Source organism: Clarias gariepinus, chromosome 14, assembly GCF_024256425.1.
Source record: "Clarias gariepinus isolate MV-2021 ecotype Netherlands chromosome 14, CGAR_prim_01v2, whole genome shotgun sequence".
Classification (NCBI taxonomy): domain Eukaryota; kingdom Metazoa; phylum Chordata; class Actinopteri; order Siluriformes; family Clariidae; genus Clarias; species Clarias gariepinus.
In genome coordinates, this window is record NC_071113.1 from 11,462,151 (window position 1) to 11,484,115 (window position 21,965).

General features: G+C 36.5%; 1 protein-coding gene across 2 annotated transcripts in view; it reads left to right on the plus strand.

The window, feature by feature from the left end:
• Positions 1–12,952: 12,952 nt before the first annotated feature.
• Positions 12,953–21,965, plus strand: part of dnah9 (dynein, axonemal, heavy chain 9) — a 103,315-nt gene continuing 94,302 nt past the window's right edge. For both annotated transcript variants that reach the window (XM_053511471.1, XM_053511472.1), the window contains exons 1-11: positions 12,953–13,303; positions 14,802–14,998; positions 15,583–15,741; positions 15,820–15,950; positions 16,065–16,276; positions 17,780–18,013; positions 18,203–18,370; positions 18,452–18,568; positions 19,112–19,262; positions 19,945–20,059; positions 20,201–20,269. In XM_053511471.1, coding sequence (XP_053367446.1) covers positions 12,953–13,303; positions 14,802–14,998; positions 15,583–15,741; positions 15,820–15,950; positions 16,065–16,276; positions 17,780–18,013; positions 18,203–18,370; positions 18,452–18,568; positions 19,112–19,262; positions 19,945–20,059; positions 20,201–20,269 — 1,904 coding nt within the window. The remainder of the gene's footprint in view (positions 13,304–14,801; positions 14,999–15,582; positions 15,742–15,819; positions 15,951–16,064; positions 16,277–17,779; positions 18,014–18,202; positions 18,371–18,451; positions 18,569–19,111; positions 19,263–19,944; positions 20,060–20,200; positions 20,270–21,965) is intronic.

The window sequence follows — 21,965 nt, forward strand, 5'->3', positions numbered from 1 at the left end:
TTTAGTTTTTCACTGGAATTAGCGACTAAATGAATTCTATCCCGGCCACAATCCTTCAATAGACACATGCCCCATTTTTTATATGAATTTTATTCAATTTGTTAATTTACCTTTTTAAAATGAATTCAACCTTTAAATAGGCAATTTTTGAAATCAGGTTTAATATGTATTTTTACAATGGTTAAATTCTACTTTTTACACTTTTATCAGATAGTTACAATTATTTGAGTGATTCTATAATTGAGGTGCGATTTAGCCCTTGTAATTTCCCCAAAAATTATTTAGGAAAAAAATTATTTAAGAAAAAAATGTATATTATGCAACAATCTTGAGTTTCTTTATTGCAAAAACAAATTATAACGACAAATCCTTTTGCGCATTTTAAGCACTGATTTCCCCCAAAACATAAAATAATAATAAAAATAATAATAATAATAATAATAAACTTGAAAAAATTGAAGCATAACTCTTGTAAAAGGCGCCACAGTGGAGTAGTCATTAGCACTGTGGCCCTGCACCTCCAGGGTCAAGGGTTCAAATCCTGCCTTTGGGTCTGTGTGTGTGTGTGCAGTTTGTATGTTCTCTTCATGTAAATTGAGGTTCTTCTGCCATGTACTAATATGTCTTTTTCAGCATTTGATGACAATACTGTAGCTGATAGGATGAGAGAACAATTTTCTTCTTCGCATGATCTACATGCACCAACCTGTTGAACATGTGACTAATAATATTTCAGATATTTGATGGAGATTATTGAAGTTAGATAACACGGTTGAGTAAATTGTGTTCTAACTATAATCTAACTATAATTTTAGTTATAATTCATGCCACGTTTGAGGTCACTGTAGTATGAGATGGATTCTCACAGCGTTTATTAATAGCTGGTTCTAAACAACATAATAATAAAAGGACACCATATCTATGTTTTTGTCAATGCAATATGCAATTAAGTGAGAGAAAAATGCCTCCTCAGTCATGGAATCACCTGCATAGATTTAGCTGATTTCTGAATATCTCCATTAACTCCAGCAATAACAGAAAGCAATCCATTTCATTTCCCCGCCTTTATTTAGACAGTCAACTCTTTCCATTAACATGGGTGTGAAAATGTGCAAGTATGAAAAGGCGGACAATCATGGCTCCGCTATACAGTGAGGAAGTTTCTCACTCATCCTCTCGCTCCCGGTATCTCTCGGCTCTGTCTTCTTTTCACAGCAACGCCTGCAGCGAGTGAGTGTGTGTGGAGCGTGCCCTCGGTAGGAGAAATGCTGAAGGAAATGATCAATCACTGGGCATAAGCTGTAAACAGGCGAATGACACGTGGCAATATAAAATGGAAAATTCAAATAAACAAAAGTGAGCCTGTTTAGAGGCAGGAGCGCTACAATAGCCCTGCAACAGGGCATCTAAGTAATCATTAAGAGCCATAACTCAGCGCCAGAGAACTTTAAATAAACAGTATACTTCTGCAGGCATATACACTCGGCCCAAATTTACTTTACCCAAGTCACTGAGAAACTGAAGGGTAAAGGCCATGGACCAACTTAACAGTTGGTATCTCACCATCGAGGAATCCTTCAGCAGTGCTGTGTAGTGTTGTGTAGTGGTGAGACAGCTGATCTTACACACAACATGCTGGAGGAATGAATCATACCCTTCCTATCATTATCTTATGAAAATTTAAGATTCTAGAATGAAATATATTAATACATCCATATCCAAAATAAAGATCATAATAAGCCACGTTAATACAGTAAGTTTTTTTTTAACACACATTACCTGACACCAACAGTGCATTATTTAAAAGTGTGACTCATATACATTCAGGTTATGTCTGTAGTCATCATCTCCAAACACAGTGGTTGGGCTACACTTTTTCATTTTGAATCTTTCCTATGAGTATGGACACACTGAGCTGGCCTTGCTTCACAGGAAGATGATTTACATTGGAGAACAAACAGGTAAATAAATAATACTTGATAATGGTTTTGGTTTATTAGTAGAATTCAATCATACAGTAATCTCTTTCGCTTTTTTAAAATATGGAATAAGAAACGATGGCAGCTGTTGCAGTGATTGACTTATAATTATGATTAGACATTTTTTTAAAGTAAAATTCAACTACATTCGATGCAGTCAGATTATATTTATATAGCTTTATTGCAGTTTTATTCTTATAAAAAGATTCAGTAAAACAAACTAGTACCGTCCAAGGCCTTATTGTAACATTACAGAAGTCACATCCAGTTTGAATACACTCGAAAAGAAGTTTCAGTGCCCAATGGGTAAGACAATATAAACAACAATGTGTACAATGTTAATACATTATGCACAATGAGAGTTGTAGTAAACTTTTTGAGAAATCCAACTAAACCTGGGATTACATTCAAATCTGTTGTGTTGGGGTTTTTTTTTCTGTTGAAGATAAAACATAAGTCATGTGTATAGGATTTAGCAATTTTTCATTAACTACTTCACAGTCAGGGGGATCGAGGATCTGGAGTCTATACCAGGAACGCTGCGTGCAAAGCAAGAATACACACAGCATATACTGTACATACGCAGTCGATTATACATTATATTGGAAATTCTTAACTTCCCATGAAAAGTTTTTTACCCGAGTCTAAAAATAACAAAAAATATAGACTTATATATACTTATCTATAGATTTCCTAGTATTAACTTATAACATTTCCTATTATATTGAACTTTCAACCTCATAGCACACAGATAACAGGGACTAATTTATGGTCATATTAAGATATATCATCCAAATGAGGATAGATAGATAGATAGATAGATAGATAGATAGATAGATAGATAGGTAGATAGATAGATAGATAGATAGATAGATAGATAGATAGATAGATAGATAGATAGATAGGTAGATAGATAGGTATTTAGATAGATAGATAGATAGATAGATAGATAGTTACACATAGTATATACTTTTTTCTCCTAATTTATTTACATATTTTTTATTGCATAAAGCACGCTGTGTGACATTGACCATTGTTAAAAGTTCTATGAATTGAACTGAATATACACACACAGTACATAATATATTATACTTAATACACTTACTGATATACAGTCCACAATATATTTAAGTCACCAATATACTTCAAATATAATAGCTATGAGGAACATATGTTGAGTGAACTTTGTCAGCCGTTGCCAGTAAAGTGAAGTACAGTCAGAAAATCCTTTGATTTCCGATTACTTTGTACACCAATTATTGCACAATGCATTGTGGGACATGAAACACTAAAAGTGCTTGCTGGAAATTGTTTGAAAATGCAATGCAAACTGAGATATGCCTAGGTATAAATACATTTAAATCAGATACTGAGTTTTTTCCTAGTACAAGCTGAGATTGCTGTTATAGATTCAGTATTCATTTAGGAAACCTTAAACTGTGATAGTTCCAAGAACATTTTCTGTGCTGACCTCATGAGCGAATTCCTCTCTTTAATTGAGCTCTAATTGAGTCTGATTACATGGCAGTAAGGAAGAGGTCAGGAAGTAAAAACATTAGGCTCACTGTTTCAAGTCCACTTGATGGGTTAGGTAATACCGACATCAGCTTCTCTCATCTATCACAGGTAAGGTGTCATGGCGAGTCGAAACCCAGCGGGACTGAAACTGGAGTCAGCATAAAGGTCTTTCATAAGTGAAATTCGGCGTTCTCATACTCCTTGACAAAATTGGGAGTTTTCTCACTTTGATATTTTTCAGGACCCTTCAGGGATTGTTTTTAGTGCTATTTATTTATGCATTTCCATTTCAAGGTTATTTTTCACTTCAAAGGAGTGACTGTTTTTCATTGTGTAAAATATCTTTTCATTATATTTGATGTCCTGAATGTGGGATTATGTTAAAATGTTTAACATAAAAGTGTTTATACGGTGCACTAATCATGAACTCTTGCTGGTTGTCCGTATAGACGCCACAGACGCTTTGCTGGCCTCTGGCTTATCAAAAATAATAAAAAAGGAATTGATTAAAATGTTAGACTGTTCATGAACTGTGAGTGCCAACATCTTGTAAAGCATTTCCTTACTGCCAGTTGGCACACACTGGCCATTCTTTCATACAGGACTGGTGCTCGTTTAGAATCGAATAAAGTTGCTACACTGCTTTCTGCATTGACATAACGCTAAGGGAATTTGAAACATGGCTCTATGCACTGGTTCACAGACATTTTTATAAGTCAATTTGTGAAATTGAAGTATCTCTGAATTTAACCTCTATGCAATAACATTAATGTCTCTTGCTCCCCATTTCAATCTGGTCTGTCTGTGTGTCTTTATCTCTTACTGTAACTTAATGTCTTGGATTTCAGACATGACTAGCCCAAATGGAGCACTGACCTCACCCTTTTAAGCTATAATTTTTAAAAAATATATATTTATTAATTTTATGCCTTCTGGTAAAAACTTATTCTGCGCTTTTATATCAAGTAACCGGATACAGGATATTTCCTCGAGTATTTTTCTAAATAGTATATGACAGCTTCTAAAAATAATAAAAAATAAATAAAAATAAAAACTTTGGTTCCTACAACGTAGTATTTACTTAAAGGTATACAGTGAATCAAGGAATTTGAGAATTAAGGGAATTATAATTAACAAAATGTTTTCAGTATGAGTTAAATCTGCAAAGCCTACCATTGGCTGAGCAAATGTGTAAAGCAAATCTGTTATTCATGTCATATTGAGGGTCCCAAGACAGCCATTACTAACCCAATATCCTGTTTGAGAGTGAGCCCCCGCTCTAGCTTGTTGGTCTTGGCCATTCACCAAAGCGTGAAAGTATGAAAATTGTCCAGTCATGGCCTGGAGCGCTCCGAAACCCACAATGTTCTGTGGCCTTGCACATGTGTTTCAAAGAAGCCTGTTAAGATAGCACGCCACAACACTCACAAATATTTGCCATGCTACATATTTCGACGGGCCGAACAGCCATGCCAGGGTGCAGATAAACAGCACTGACTTCCTCCAGGCATTTTATCAGGCATTTCTTTTTCTTTTGCGTATATATACATATATATATGTTTTTTTTTTTTTTTTTGCTCCAATATGTCGAGTCCCTGTGGGGAACGGCGAGGCCCAAAATAGCCCTGACATGTTGCAGTGCGGACGTGAAAACAAAAGCCATGACGGCAGTTCTCACTCAGCAGGGGCCTGTGAGGGGTCCAAGTTGTGTCTCCGCCACACATTTTGACATCACACCGAATACTTCAACGCGAAAAAAATGGCCAGTTCCAATGTTTCAGAAATGAAACACAGTGGGTTTGCAATCAAACAGTACTAATATGTTTGTTCTAGCAATTTTTATATGAAATACAAAACCATAATATTTAATATTAAAGCATTTTGTTATAAAATAATATACACTGCTTAAAAGTAGGTAAAGGAGATTTAAGAGTGAGAGTTTGCTGTTTCTTTAATAATAATAATAATAATAATAATCATAATAATAATAATAATAATAAATATTATAATATAATATAATATAATGATATAATATAATAATATAATAATATATTATATAATATAATATAATAATTATTTTAGCATGAACTGTAACATGAACATACCCTGTTCAATGTGTGTGTGTGTGTGTGTGTGTGTTGTCAGGAGCCAGGATAAAAATTAACAATAACATTTAAACTGGCCACTAAATTATGAAACAATCACCCAATGTTTTTCCCCCAGTATATAATAACTCCTACTTTTCCGCACCATGTGCACATATATTTGTATTTGCAACCTAAAAAAAACAATATTCATTTATTTAAAATAGATTTAATTTGGGTTGAGATGGAATTTAAGGTCCCTAACATTAGCAATCATACTCGAACAGGTTCCTGTGTAAACTGTGTAAAAGATGAAATTCTTTAGAATGCTATATAGAATGCTATATAAATGTGACATGTATGTAGATCAAATCCTCCCAAACGTCTCAATAACCTTAGGAATATATACAGAGCAGACTGTTATTATTTGAATATTTAATTACACAGGTGTTGCTTTAGCCCCCTCCTTTGGTTATAAATGGTAAATGTTTCTATTTCTGTAAAAAGAAAATAATAAAAAAATCCTTATTCCTTAAAGCTTTTCCAGACAAACTAGAAATGCCTGAACAGTACTGAGATTCCTATCATTGCTAATGTGCAGTTTGCATATCTATCCATTCTTGAAGCAAAAAATATCTTGAAGGATACACATGGCACCTTAGGGAATACTGAAACTACTTTACAACCCCTACATAGACACAACAAATCTGGATTGAATTACAGCAGCAAATGAATATGTGAGAAGGGTGTTCAAGTCAAACCAGGACTTTTGAATATACAGAATAACAGAACACAGATGAGTGTTAAAACTGCTATTATTAGTGATGCCTGCGAAGCGAAGCACTAGTATTGTTATCTCTCAGGCTTATTATTCTTTTTTCTGTTTATTCTTCTTCTTTTGTACAAAAGTTTGGCTCGTAACTAGTCCCGTATGGTCTGTCATAGATCCATGATTGAGGTGTCAAATCATGCGGCTTATTCGGGAACGGGGTGTTAGGACCCTTCTTAAGGGCGGGCAGTAAATTGCCCCCACAGGGGGCAATTAACCACCCCAAAAGTCCAATAGATTTAACATTGAGACCAACTTTGACGGGTTGTAGCGCAGAGCAAGAATTTTGTAAAAAGAAAAAATTCCCCACATTTGTATAGGTTTGCAAGCTGTGTCATAACATACTTCACTAACATACTAAGTTGTACCACTGGGGCACAAGAGGCGCCCAAATTTGCCCCATTGACATATAATGGGGAAAAAATCCCATAGACTTAACATCGAGACCAACAAGAAGTTTGTAGAAGTCTTAAATTTACCACATGTAAAGAGGTTTGCAAACTGTGTCAGGACATACCCCCGCATAGGGGTACAGGTTTTACCCCCAGAGCACAAAAGTTGCCCAAATTCCCTTATTGACATATTGGGGATTTTGGTGCATAACTACTCTCGTACTGTTTGTCATAGACCCAAGAAAGAGGTGGCAAATTGTGCGACTCATTCGGGAATGGGGTGGTATGACTTTTGTAAAGAGATACAGTAGGGGGTAAATTGCCCTCGAGGGGGGTAATTGTATCACCCTAAAAATCCCATAGATTTAATAATATTATTAAATTCTGGATTGGGTTACTAAGACAATTTTAAGGAGTAGGCGGTAAATTCCGCCTACAGGGGGCAATTAACCTCTTCAATAAATCCCATGGACTTAACATTGATACTAACTTTGATGGATTTTAGTGCACTTCTTCTACCGCAATTTGTCGTATGAGGTATCAAATCATGCGGCTTATTCGATTATGGGGTGCTATGACTTTTCTAAGGGGTGTGCAGTAATTTGCCTCAACAGGGGGCAATTAACCACCTCAAAAAAATCCCATAGACTTAACATGGAGACCAACTTTGACATTGGAGCAGAGCAATAATTTTGTAGAACTATAAAATTTAACACACTTGGATCCCATTGTCATAGAGATATGGAGGGACCCTGAGTTTTGCCACGGCAAGCATCACTCACATTTTCTTTACATTTTCTTTAGAATATGTACGTCTTTAGTTTCTCTATATAATACCCTGCTACTCTAATGCACTTATCCTCAAGAAATTTTGGGGTTTTTCAGGCAGCATTACATCGACTACAGCTGAATCAAAACTCTGCTGCTCGACTATTAATGTATACACGTAAAAGAGAACATATCTAGTTCCACGGACGATGCAATCTCTCATCTCCTCCATACATCTCTCACTCACCTGGACACTCGGAGGGGGAATTATGTGAAAATGCTCTTCATCGACTACAGTTCTGCATTTAATACCATAATTCCCTCCACACTTACCACCAAGCTGGAGCACCTGGGACTCAGCTCATCAATGTGTCAGTGGATCTCCAATTTTCTGACTGGCAGACCACAGGCAGTAAGGATGGGCGGACATGTCTCAGCCTCCCTCACTCTCAGCACTGGAGCCCCCCAGGGTTGTGTTCTGAGCCCCCTGCTGTACTCTCTGTACACCCACGACTGCGTGGCCACTACCAGCTCCACCACCATCATCAAGTTCGCTGACGACACTGTTGTGGTGGGCCTGATCACGAACAACGATGAGACGGCCTACCTGGAGGAGGTTGGAAATCTGGAGAACTGGTGCCAGAGAAACAATCTCCTCCTGAACATCAGTAAGACAAAGGAGCTGATAGTGGACTTTAGTACAAAGCAGGTGAGGAACTACCAGACCCCCGTCATCAACAGGAGCCCAGTGGAGAGAGTGGACAGCTTCAGATACCTCGGTGTTCACATCACGCAGGACCTGGCATGGTCCTGTCACATCAACACCGTGGTAAAAAAGGCCCGGCAGCGTCTCTACCACCTCAGACGCTTGAGAGACTTTAGACTGCCCTCCAAGGTGCTCAGAAATTTCTACTCCTGCACCATAGAGAGCATCCTGACGGGAAATATCACGACCTGGTTCGGGAACAGCACCATGCAGGACAGACGAGCTCTACAGAGGGTGGTGCGATCAGCTGAGCGCATCATCCGCATCGAGCTCCCTGACCTGCACTCAATCTACAGCAAGCGGTGCTTGACCAAGGCCAGGAAGATGGTGAAGGACCTCAGCCACCCCAATAACGGACTGTTTACTCTGTTGCGGTCTGGGAAGCGATTCCGCTCCTTGAAGGCCAACACAGAGAGACTGAGGAGGAGCTTCTTCCCGCAGGCGATAAGGTCTCTCAACCACAACCACACCACTATGCAGAACTAACAATCTTTTCATCTTTTTCAATCTTTACTTTGTTCTATGCATATTTGCACACACAGCACAGTATATTTCAATTTGTACAGTAGATTTCTATTTTTGCACATCATATTTCTATTTTTATTTTTAGTTCTATTTTTTCCTAGCACATTTCTATTTTTATTTTTAGTTCTATTTTTCCTAGTTTATTTTAATTTTTTATTTAATTTCTATTGTATTTCTTTTATTCATATTTATTTCTTATTTGTAAACTTTAATTCTCTTCTAGGGTCAATGGCAGTCGTATAATGCATTTCACTAAATTTCGTACTATGTATGTTTGTGTATGTGACAAATAAAATTTGAATTTATTTATTTATAATTTATTTATATCTCTCCAGTTCTGGTTTCTCTTCATTGGCTCCTGGTACAGTACCGAAATTAATTTTAAAATCCTCTTGGTCACGTTTAAATGTTTACATGGCCTTGCCCTGCCCTACCTCTAGGATCTGCTTAAGCCCTATGCTCCATTCCGATCTCTCATATCATCAGATAAACTTTTGCTGATGGTACCCAAGACCAAATTCAAGCTCAGGGGTGATTGGGTGTTCTCTGTGGCGGCACCCAAATTGTCGAATGACCTACCATTGACCATTACTGAGGTCACAGGGTGTTTAAGTCCAATCTTAAAACTCACATGTTTTCTCTGGCGTTTAAACCAACATGAGATGTTGATTTTACATATTGTTTTGATTAAATATGTGTGATGTGATTTTAATTATGTTCCTTTTTTATATTATTTTATACAATGTTATTTATTTTTATTATAATTATTTTGTTTTTATTTTATTAGATTACTATATTATTTTATTATTTATGTGGGCATTCTTGTTGTTAAAGTGCTACAAATAAAGATGAGGTAAGAGAGTTATTCCAGCATTTCTCAGTATGCATGTTTCACTTCTTAAACGCTGGCCTCCAAGGAACCTCTTTAATGGCCCATACAGTACATGTGGAAATGGCTTGAAGTGAGTTCAGGACTACAGTATATAACGGATATGTCAATAACTCCAAGGCGAGTTCCTGTAATATTCAAATGATTGCTCTTACAGTTCCAACAGACACATGCACCTCTTCTGCATGTTAGTGACAAGTTATCTCTTGATACTCAAGGATCAGGCGTTCCACAGAAATGACCACAGTGGGCTTGCTTTAAGAGTAGACAAAATGTATCCTAAAGCCTTAAAAATACAAATAGAAATAATTTGGCAATGTGTGACCACTGAATACGTTTAACAAAAACAGAATAAAATCCTTGGCAAGGAGATTATTTGAGAGCATCAGACACCTTGGCTTTACGCTTTCACGGATTTAAATGCTAATGCACTATTGTTCCTAGTCATTTCCATTGTAGGTATGGTGTTTAGCAATACAATAGAACAGAGGAGCAGATGTGTTGAGTCAGAGCTATGGTTTAAGGCTTCAGCTTCCTTTAAAAACATGCAAATTGAAGTTTAAGAGAGGGTAGACTGATGTTTTCATAGCTGTGTGCCCAGAGGCATAATCTGCTAATTAAATGTTGTCATAGGAAATTCATATACTCTTTTACGTGTGAGTTGCTCTCTATATGTTTATACGAAGAGGAAAAAAACTGAATATCTTTGACCCTGCAGACTGAAATGCAGGCAGTAACAGCACCTAAGCCAATGCTTCTGCTACAGTACTATATGTCATGTTAATCTTCAAAGTCTTCTCTGTTCCTGGTTTTGTTTTTTTATTTCAGCTTTCTAGGAAGGAATCACGGTGCTTTCTAAGCTAGAAACAAAAAAAAAAGACATTTCACATTAGGCTACTGATAATATGATTTCTAGGCCAGTTTTAATGTATAAACATCATTCCTGCCGAGTGTGTAATAAACGTTAAATGTGTTTTACCTCAGCTTGATGGAATTCTGAAAACCTGCAACACAGACTGCAAATACCAGGTGAGGCAAAATCAAGATGCGCATTTAAGCAGATTTACATATTGTGTTACTTCATGAAAGCGCTTCAAAAAATGCTCTGTGCACTTCTAGTGCCATCCTCTGCTAAAACATAGTTACTACATATAACATTTGCACTGATCAGGATCCAGATTTACCATGACCCTGCCCAGGATAAAGTGGTTAAATAAAGGTACAGTAGTTGATTCATTTTATTCCTTTAATTGTAATTAAGCTGTACGTTTAGAATTTGATTGGGGGAAAACAATACGTAAAGCTGTATCCTTAAAGAGTCTTTGAGAAATGTCCCAAATAATGCAACCACTGAATGTTGTGCTGGTCCAAGCCCAATTAGGAAGACTTGTGGTAGGGGCATCTGGTGTAAAACCTGCACCAGATTGAGTGGTCTGATGTGGTGCGCCCTAGGATTAAAGGGACAAAGCTAAAAAAAAAAAAAAAAGACAGTAAAAGAGTATAATAAATAAAATCTATTTAAAAGCAAACAGCTGTCAAACGATTAAACTTTTTCAGGAAGGGAATCTTCAATGTTTTTATTGCATCTGGACATCATTAAATGCTTAAATAAGTTAATTTTGTTATAATACTAGCAGATTACTTTCTCACTTTCTGCTCTGTATGTGAAGGGTGCAGATACTTCTTACTTGCACCAGCTGTAGGTTTGTTTATTCATCATGCATATCACAAAATTTATACTAATAATGGCTGAAGACTGACGGAGTCACTAAACGGAATGTCTTAAATACAGTTTGTCTAGGATTATATAGCTTTTCAGTACAGAATAATATTTAAGCACAAGGTTCCAGAGTTGGAACAAGAACAACAAAACGTAAAAACGTAAAAAAAAAAAAGTAAATTACAGTTCATGTAAAATGTGAATGAAAGGAGACACATGAGGAAAATGGAGAAATAGCTGCACAGTGGAGCAATCATAATAGCAAAGTGCAGGACTTAACATTTTTTTTACTCTGAGAAATTGTATTAAAAAGCGTGCCTTTATACTCATATTTAATGTGATTTGTACTGTTAACACCTTAACATACGGTATACCATTTGCCTCTTGTTATAAAGACATACCAATTGCAAAACCTAGCACACTTACTTGATAAAATAAAATTTTTTATGATATATATATATATATATATATATATATATATATATATATATATATATATATATATATCAGTGATATTTTAGTAAAGAAAATGTGATAGGAACCAATTTAGCATTGCTGATTTATCTTGGGACATTAAATCTGAAGAAAGTGTGAACGAAGAAAACAACAACAAATACAGATCTGCTCATGAATCAAATCCCTCACAGTGCCTAGCGAGTCCACAGTCTCAGTTTTCCCAGGATTGTTCCATTATTTCTCAGGACACATAACTTTCCTTTCCTTTGGCCTTTTCAAAGTCACTCAAATCCTTATGTTTGCACATGTTAGCTATGTTTTTCAGCTTCCAGCACATCAACTTCAGGAAAAAAGTTCACTTGTAGCCTAATATACCCCCCACTTCCAGCCACTATTGTAACGAGATATTGATGTAGCCACTGTAAGAAGGGCCAAATTGTAATGGCCAGACAACTGGGTTATAACAACTCCAAAACTGCAGCTCTTGTGGGATGTTCCCAGGCTGCAGTGGTCAGGATATACGAAAAGTGATCCAAAGTAAGAAAACCAGTGAACTGGCGACAGGGTCATTGTGGTGCACATGGAGGTGATGGCTGGCCCCGTGTAGTGCGATCCGAAAGAAACGCTTTTAAAAAGTTAATGCTAATTCTGGTAAAGTTGTCAGAAACCACAGGTCATTACTGTTTTATGTCTTTAAAAGATTGTCTTTTTTTTTGTTGTTGTTGCTCAGAACATTGTCAACTTTTTTTATTTATTTATTTTTATGGCAAGCCAGACAGTTCTCGAGTTTAAGGGCTGATCTGAGTTAAAAATGTGTCAAGAATGCCAAAAGTGAGCCCGGAGATCAACACAGAGAGTAACTAAGTGATGTGTGCATCCACCTGTGAGAAGAATGAGCAGAAAGACCAGAGTGTCCCTGAGCAACCGGCTCATTAATGCAAACACTGGGTTACTATGGAGCCAAAGGGGGCACAATGAGTTGGTATGGACCTTACACTATAGTCACTGATCAACGCCTCAGCAAACATGGACGAGTCGCCAGCTACTGAGAAAAGATTTGAGTTTATAGAAGATTATGTGCTCAAAACCCTGCGACTGAAAAAGGAGCGCTGGCGACAATGCGTGTGTGTGGAGGAGCAGAAACAGATCATCCAGGACTTTCTGGATAAACCCGACCACACAGCGCTGGTGGTGTATCTCAATGCCGCCGGACAACTTGTACCTTCTGATGGATTTGTGTTGACTTCAAAGAATAAAGCTGTTTATTTCATTAAACAAAGCCGAACTGCCTTGTCCTTTGACACCATGAAGGCGGACCTGATGTACGGAGACATGTCCTACTCGCCCCTGGAGCAGTTCTCAGCCTTCGTACAAGAGGTGAGAAAAGTTTTCAAGTGCGTACAGAGCGTCACTTAGTGCTCACGCGCCGCACGCTTTTTCCGCAGAGTACGTAAAGTGACCCATCAACGACGCTTTGGGTTGGCTGAATTACAAATTGCTCCGTGAGGTTAGGTGTACTTCAAAGGGTATAAAATGACGATTTCACGCGCTGTTTAGTGCACTTTGTATCCAGATGTGTGGAATTTGCGACGCAGCCATGTGTAGTAGTAAGGCTGTGGATGATGGAAGCCATTTAAAGATTTAAGGTCTCTCACTTGTGCGTTTTACAGACTCCGAGAGAGTTCATTAACATTTATGTCAGTTTTTCATTGCCGCCTGAGTCATTTAGGTTGTTAACTAAAGTAACTTTGCTTGTTTCCTGTTTGTAATGTGCTATTTGATTACAGTAGACCAATATGCCTAATAATTAGTTATTCATTCCGTGGAAAAATTCATTAATATGCATATGGGTCTTATGCCACGTGATCAGATTTTTCGACCTCACCAGTCCACTTACATTACATGTACATTTTATATTATATATATAGTATGTATCAAGGCATATTTTTTTATATTTCTTACACATAAAGTTGCTATTTATGTGTATGGATTTATTTGGCATTTCCTTTGACTAAAACCAAACCCTGACTCTGGAGGTTTTATATATATATATATATATATATATATATATATATATATGATCTATAATCTATCTAATATTATTTGTATTGAACTTTTAGAGAATTAATATTTATTAATTTATTTATTATTTATTTTATAGTATTTATTTTCTATTTATTAAGTGCTTTGTCTATAAAATGTGCAAACATTTGTCTATAAAAATAGTATTGTATTATATATATATATATATACATATATATTGGTTTTAGTCAAAGTAATGTCAAATAAATCCATACACATAAATAGCAACTTTATGTGTAAGAAATATTTTTAAAAAATATGCCTTGATACATACTTGATTGTCACAAGTGGGTGGGGCTTAGTCCTTCAAATTTGCTAGGTGTATGACAATTCATTGGTTATGAGTGAAAGAAATCATAACATTGAAATTTTTATGCTGGGTTTTGATATTTTTATTACTACATATTATAGGAGGACATGTAACATGCATACATGTCCTCCTAGTTTATCCAAATATTAAAAGAAGAAAAAAAAATGATCAAAAAAGAAATCTCCATGAGGTATCCTGCCTTATCATATTTTGAAGATTACTGGTAGGTGTACACACGGAATGTCACTACGAGCGTCCTTGGAGATTATGAAGTTTATACTAAAGTATAAATATCTAATGGTGCATGGATTAAAATATAAATATCTTATTTCTGTGAGTGAAGTATGTCTACAAACTCTATTCATTGTACATTGGTGCATGCAAATGGAATACCAAGTACTCAAGCAATTTTGTTTACTACTGTATGTGTTAGTCCCACTATTCATATTTTAGTGTTCATTTTTTAACTATTTACCCCTTAAGGTTGTGGTTCCTGTGTTGCTCAACACCGACAACCACTGCCACTGGCCACACGTCATGTCTCAGGACCTAATGCGACACGTTCATGCCCTGAAATCCAGCGTGTTCGTGATGTCTGGGCAAGTCAAAGGCAAAACCCTACTTCCTCTTCCTGCAGGATCAGAAAGAATTGAACAAGCAGCTTTTGAAAGAGAAATAAGGTGCATTTTTTAATATATATTATTTTACATTCATAATATTCATCAATTGAGACTGTCAGTTTTGGAATTGTTTTGACCTAACTGCTCAGTAGAGTTTTATTTTGAACTTTTTAATTAGTTTCCTCGGGGTTGTTCCTGCAGTGCATTGTTAATGGTTCACCTGTGGCCACTGACATTTCTTTATACACACCTCAGTGCAACATGACAGCAAGAAGCATCAACTATGACAGATCTTAGCTCAGCGAGAGACTCCCTTGAGGGCTAGCTGTGTACAATCATCACGAAACAATCTTTCGTTTTGTTTTGCTCTGTGACTTCAATATGGCTTGTTTTGTTTGTATGGAAACTTTAACAGTGTATACTCAATTGAAGCTGTCATATCAACAGCTATGAAAAGTGAAATATATGACTGCATTAAAAAGTTATCTGTCTTGAAGGCCTTTTCAGTTGAGCTACATTCTTTACCTGACTGAAGACATAAAAGTGGATTTCAATATGTCATACAGTAATGCTTGTATCCTGTGCGGAAAGATCTTTGGTCATGAGGCAAACACAAACAGTCCAGTTTTTTCTTAATGCCTTAGGGGAGATCTGGTGGATAAAAGTATCATCCACTCCATTGAATCCATGGTGATTGAGTGGAGTCATCAGATTCACGAGGTTCTCAAGAGAGACTCGTCTGAGCCTCTGCTGGAGGGCAAAAACCCCACGCCACACAAAGAGCTGAACTTTTGGAAGAATAGGTCAGTAATGTTATTTCTTAAACCAATCTAACTTTTAATCATCACATCATCTTATATTTTCTTTGAATTTATTACCAGATATGCCGACCTTGAGTGTATACACAACCAATTTAAGTCACCTAAAGTGACCAAAATGGCACAGCTCCTGGATGCAATGGAGAGTAGTTACTATCCTGCCTTTATAAACATGCTACAGCTAGCAAACGGAGGTAAAAGCTAAATCCTATTATATTGCTAATTTCCAAAATTGCTAAATTTACTTAATTTGTTTCTAAACAAAACAAAACGTATTGATGATTGTGCATTGTGTTCCTGTTTTAAAGCTTTAGAAGAAGCAAGGGACATTAACATCTTCCTGAAGCCTCTAGAGCGACTTACAGAAGATATAGAGAACACAGATTTCAGCGAAGTGAAAGGACGACTTGCTCCCTTTATGCACACAGTGTGTCTGGTGTGGGCCAACTCCAAGTACTACAACACTCCAACCAGAGTGATTGTGCTCCTACAAGAGGTCTGCAACCTGCTCATCCAACAGGTGTGTTTTTCAATTGCTGGGTCACTTTAATTAAAAATAATAAGTGCAGGATGTGATTTTTAAAGGTTTATGCTGGCTGTTGATTTTTGTTCCATTACTTAATTTTAGCACTTGCAATCTCTTATCTCTTTTATATCTAAAGGCCGTTTATTATTCAAAATAACATGTATTTTACATATACAGTATTTCCAGTTTATTATATATATATATATATATATATATATATATATATATATATATATATATATATATATATATATATCTTGGACTACACATACAGGTACCAGGTGGCCAATATTGCTGTATACTCCCAGGGGTTAGGTTTACCCACCTCTGACTAGCATTTATGCACATAAACAGCATTTACACCCCTCCTACTGTAAATTTCTGAAATATAATTCATCCACCTCTGACATGTATCCACATCATTTACTTGCCTCTGACTAGCATATGCTCACCACTGACTATGATTTACTTACCTCTGACTAGCATTTACTTACCTTTGGTCTGCCTTACCTTGATCACATCATTCATAGTTTATCAACCTCTTTCTTTTTTTCTTTTTTCTTTTTTTTTTACCACTACAGCCCCACAGTATCATAGCAAAGCGGGAAACAAGCATGGCTACTAAGCAACTAGTAATTCACATTAAACCATTAGCCTTTGCTAATGTAGTTATGATAGATTGGAAACAGTTCAAAAAGGACCAGATGTTAAAAATAAAACAAAATAAAAAGATGTAACTAATGTTGTCCTATAAACGTAGGCTGCTGCAATATAAGGAACAAATATTGTATGATTTTAACCTCCATTCATTTGCAATTTTATCAGGTACAACTGCCATATTGATGCACTTTGTCTCTTTACAATTGCTGAATATTGTTCAATTTGTCAGGTCTTTTCAACTGTCAATTTAATGCAAATTGACTCTGGTGCATAGGATAGAAGGGAACTAGGAGATAAGCTGAGGACAGCTTAAAAAGACAGTAATTGTACATGTCATAAACTCTCCCTCTCAGAGCAAGCCAGGCTCCCAGAGCAGTGAGCATAACATGCTACTAACTGTTCCTGGTTCTCAGTGCCTTTTTTTTTTTTTTTTTTGAGTTGTTTTGACATATGCCTATGTTCTCGGTCTGGGCTGGTTTCTGTCACTGTCCTGTCATTAGATGATTACTACCCTTCATGATGGTAAGTTCTATGTTGAGCCCCTAATTAATTTCTGTCAATGTGAATTATCCCTTGAGTCACTCCTACTAAAATGCATCACAATAATTCCTGGATTTCCCAATCTAACTACCACCTTTAACCCACACACTTGTGCCTAGGTTATGCCGTACAGCACACCTACAAAGTAACTTATTATATGGAAAGGGTACTTGATAAAATGACCAAAGAGTATAAGGGAAGAGGTACTGCAAATGGCAGCTCAGTTTAATTTAGATGTTGTGTGCAGACTTTATAAAGACGAATCCTCTTTTACACTTCTCGGTACCTTGTGTGAAGGCTCGGAGCCATCTCAATCCAGAGGACATCCTGAAAAGTGATGTGGTGGAGAGTCTTTCACGTGTGGAAAGTACTCTGGATGTGCTTACACACTTCAAAGGGATCTTCCATGACAAACGAAACAGCTTGAATCAGTACCAGAAAAACGGGATGGAAGTAAAGCCCTGGGATTTCTCGCCTTCCATGGTGTTTGCACGACTGGATCGGTTTATAGACCGGCTAAAGTTGATTGAGGTGAGTGTAGAGATAGTTATGCCATTAAAAGCCATAGAGTAAAACCTTGGTTTTTTTTTTGTTTTTTTTTTACTGTTTAGCATCAATGCTATATATAAAAAACAACAACACACAATTTCTCTTATTAATATAAACTATTATTTTTTCTCTTTTCCCCAATACATGCCAATTTTGGAAAATCTCCTCCAGACTTTACTGCTTAATGTGGTTGATATGATGAAACTGGAGAAAGTCGAGTTCGGAGGCATTCGTGGACGAGCTCTGAGTCAGGAGGTTGTCTGGCTGTACGAGGAGTTCCTGGAGACGTACAAAATGTTCACAGAGAAGTCTTATGACTGCCTTGATATTTGCAGTATGGTGTGTAGATCAAATATATTAAACCTATACAGAAAAAATATTTGCCCAGAGTATACTTTACTAAATGAAGGTGTTTTTCAGGAGTTTGAGACAGATATAGCTGAGTTTGATTGGAAGGTGAAAGACACAGATCGACGCCTTGGAGCAATTTTTTGTCAGGCATTTGATGATGCTTCAGGGCTCGAGCATGCCTTTAAGGTGAGTGATGGGTAAATGATGGCATTTTTTTAAATCTTGGATTATACATTAAGTTAGTATGTTTACTGTAGATTCACTGGCTCTTATTGGTTCTCTATGAATTTTGGATATCTGTTTCATGAAACTGTTAGAAATGCAACCTGAAATTTATGACTTAAGTGCAGATTCTTAACAGAGTGCGAAATCTTTCATGAAACTTATTGTTTAACCGTTAAGTGAAAGGAAAGTGATGGAGATCATCTGTAAACAGCAATTTTCAAGTCTTGCCACATATTCTCAATTGGATTTGGGTCTGGACTTTGACTGGGCCATTCTAACACTTACAGTACATATGCTTTGATCTACAGTAAACCATCCCATTGTAGCTCTGGCTGTATGTTTAGGGTTAATGTCTTGCTGGAAGGTAAACATCCGTCTTTCCATCAACTCTGACCAGCTTTTTATGCTGAAGACAAGCTGCCACCACCATGCATATTCATACATCACATTTTATTTTGGTTTCATTGCATTGTCATACATGTATTTGGTGTCTCTGCTTTGCAGATTTTGGACATGTTCGGCAGTCTGCTTGAACGTCCTCTGATAGCAGCTGATGCTCAAAAGAGATACCCTGTGCTCGTCAAAATGTTTGACAAGGAGCTTGACTGTTGCGAGGCACTTTTTAAAAAACACACGCAGACCGAGGAGCAACTGGGTGAGATATGAAGAAAACATAAAAGCGTTTTGTTTTTTTTGGCTAAAATATTAGCAAAAAGCCACATTAATATGTTGCATATTAAAATGTTGGGAACAGCTCCTATGAATCCTATAGGTATAAAATGCATTTCTTTATATTTTATATCATTTAAATTAAAGTAATTCTTTTTTAAAAAATGCGAGCAGTGCAGATGTGTGTTATCCCGGGAATAAACTATGACAAGGTGGGCTCTAACAGGAAAATGATTAACAGTGGGATGGTGTGATGTGTAGCGGTGGCTTTTACCACCCCAGAGTTTTTATTTTCCTATTATTGTGACGTTATTTACCAACTAAAGGTTAGGTACACACATGCACACAAACTATAAAACATTTTTAAAATTTGTATAAGCCTTGGATTCTGGCCATAAATGTATACATATTACTATGAATTTGCATGATAATATAATTCTGTGTTTTGCTTGGCAGCCATCATTATAAGACAAAGTGATTGAGTATAGTCTGACCAATCACATTTGAGAATCAGTACTATGGTGTAAAAAATAGTGCCTATGCTGTTTAAAAGGTTGTTCTTGTAATTAAATCTTCCTAGGAGCAATCAAATGCAGTGTTTGGAGTTGTGTGTTAAGGTGATGCATATATTACAGTTCTTGAAATGTTACGTACATTGTGCATACTAGGCTACACCCCGGTCAATAGGAACATGCCAGTGGTAGCAGGTGGATTAAAATGGGCCCAGCAGTTACAAGAGCGCCTCCTGATCCCATACAACAACTTCCAGGCCATCAGCCACCCGTGAGTGTTTGTGGATTTTTATTTTAATGTTTTTAGATGTTGAGATTATTCAGCTTGGTTTGATGTGTTGCATTGTATGCTTACTATTGATGACATCATAGTTGTGCCTTATCAGCTGACTTATTTTTTTAATATAAATAGATGTATGGAATCAGCAGATGGAGAAAAAGTCATGCAGAAATATGAGGAAATTATGATGCTGCTTAAACGGTGAGTCACCAACGTCCTTTCCTTTAAAATGAAAGGTAATTATAATGCCAGCTGCAGCTTGCCTCCTCCAGCTTATGTTCTATGTTTTTCCCATTATTGCTTGCATTACCATTACTCACTAGACCCCCCACCCCCCAAATTTGCCTTGCTGTTTAGTCTGTTAATGTTTTGTTTTGTCTACAAGCAATGTATTGAGTAGTACATTCTTCATACCTATTTTTATTTTTTATCATTTGCCTGCCTGTATGCAGTGGAGACTTCATCTTAGCATGGAGGCCTTTATAATAGATACTGAACTCCATTTTATTGCAAGGTAGACATATGTTTTTTTGTACAGCCTGTAGCATACGTGCAACAATAAAAATACAGAAAAAACAAACAAACATAGAGTTCCAGAACCTAGCATGATTTATTTGCTCATTTAGAAGGCAAGTAGTTATAGGTTATTACACAGCGGTCTCATTTTCTCAAGCTCCCGCTATTCTCTCAGTTGTGCCGAAAGAACAATAGTTCTGTCAAGAAGTTCTAACAAATATGTCTGGGTAGCACATGGCTGGAGTTGTAGTCCACATTTCTATGAACATGTGTGCACTTTAGTACATACATTTGTTTTCATGCAGTGTGTGTATGTGTGTACATGTCGTTGCATGGATTAAAACCATATGATGAATTACCCTGTGGCACAGACCTGATGGTAATCACTACAATTACGCAAGCAATCTAGTTAGAGCTATTATGGGCATCTCTAGTTATTACTTCTTGACACAGCAGCTTATGATTTATGTGTAGCATAGAGCTATTTGATTTCTCAGGACTCTGTGCTGCAACCGCAATAAGACAATTAAGCCACCATGCACTGTGTAGAATTCCAATGAAGACCAGTGTGCAAAGGCTCTCACAATAAGCTCGTAAAAGAGATTACTTTAGAAGTAGGGACCAAATACATCTTCCTGGTCCTGTTCTGTAATAAATGGATCTTGTTTTATGATGCCTTTTTGGATTTCAACCAACGGAATCATTACTTAAACGTTTGTCACATATAGTACTGAGCTTCTCGCTGGGGAAGAAAATTCTCCGAGAGGATCTCTGGTGGATCTAATAAGTGCACCATGTCGAAATTTCACTGAGGGAATAGTGGTGCAATTTTTTGACTCCTTAGTAAACCAGTAACTCTCTGTATGAATTACAGATGTAGTGCACATACTGTATGTACAATATGTATTGCTGTGTGATATCATATTACGAACATGTTCATTATAGATCATTTTAGTTCATTATAATATAAAAAGAACATAGAGACGGAAAATTATTTTTCTTTTCCAGTTCTCATGCTGCTGTTGGAACTGATTTTAAAACCTTACCCATCAGCGATAACAATGTCCATCTGCCACGTTTTTCTTTAAAAACTACAAACTTTTTACACTTTAAAAATAGAGGAAAATACATAGCTAGAACAATATATATATATATATATATATATATATTAATTTTTATATATTTTATAATATTGTTCCATTATTTTTGCAGGATTAAATAAAATTCATTCTCTGTTTTTTTGACTCCCCATTTGTTTGATGGTATAAGCCTGATGTCAGTCTTGCATAATGACTGGTGCCATTTTCAATATAAAGTATTAAGTTTATAAAATTATTCCTGACGAAATGCACCTAATAGCATCTCATTTACGTCTCATTTA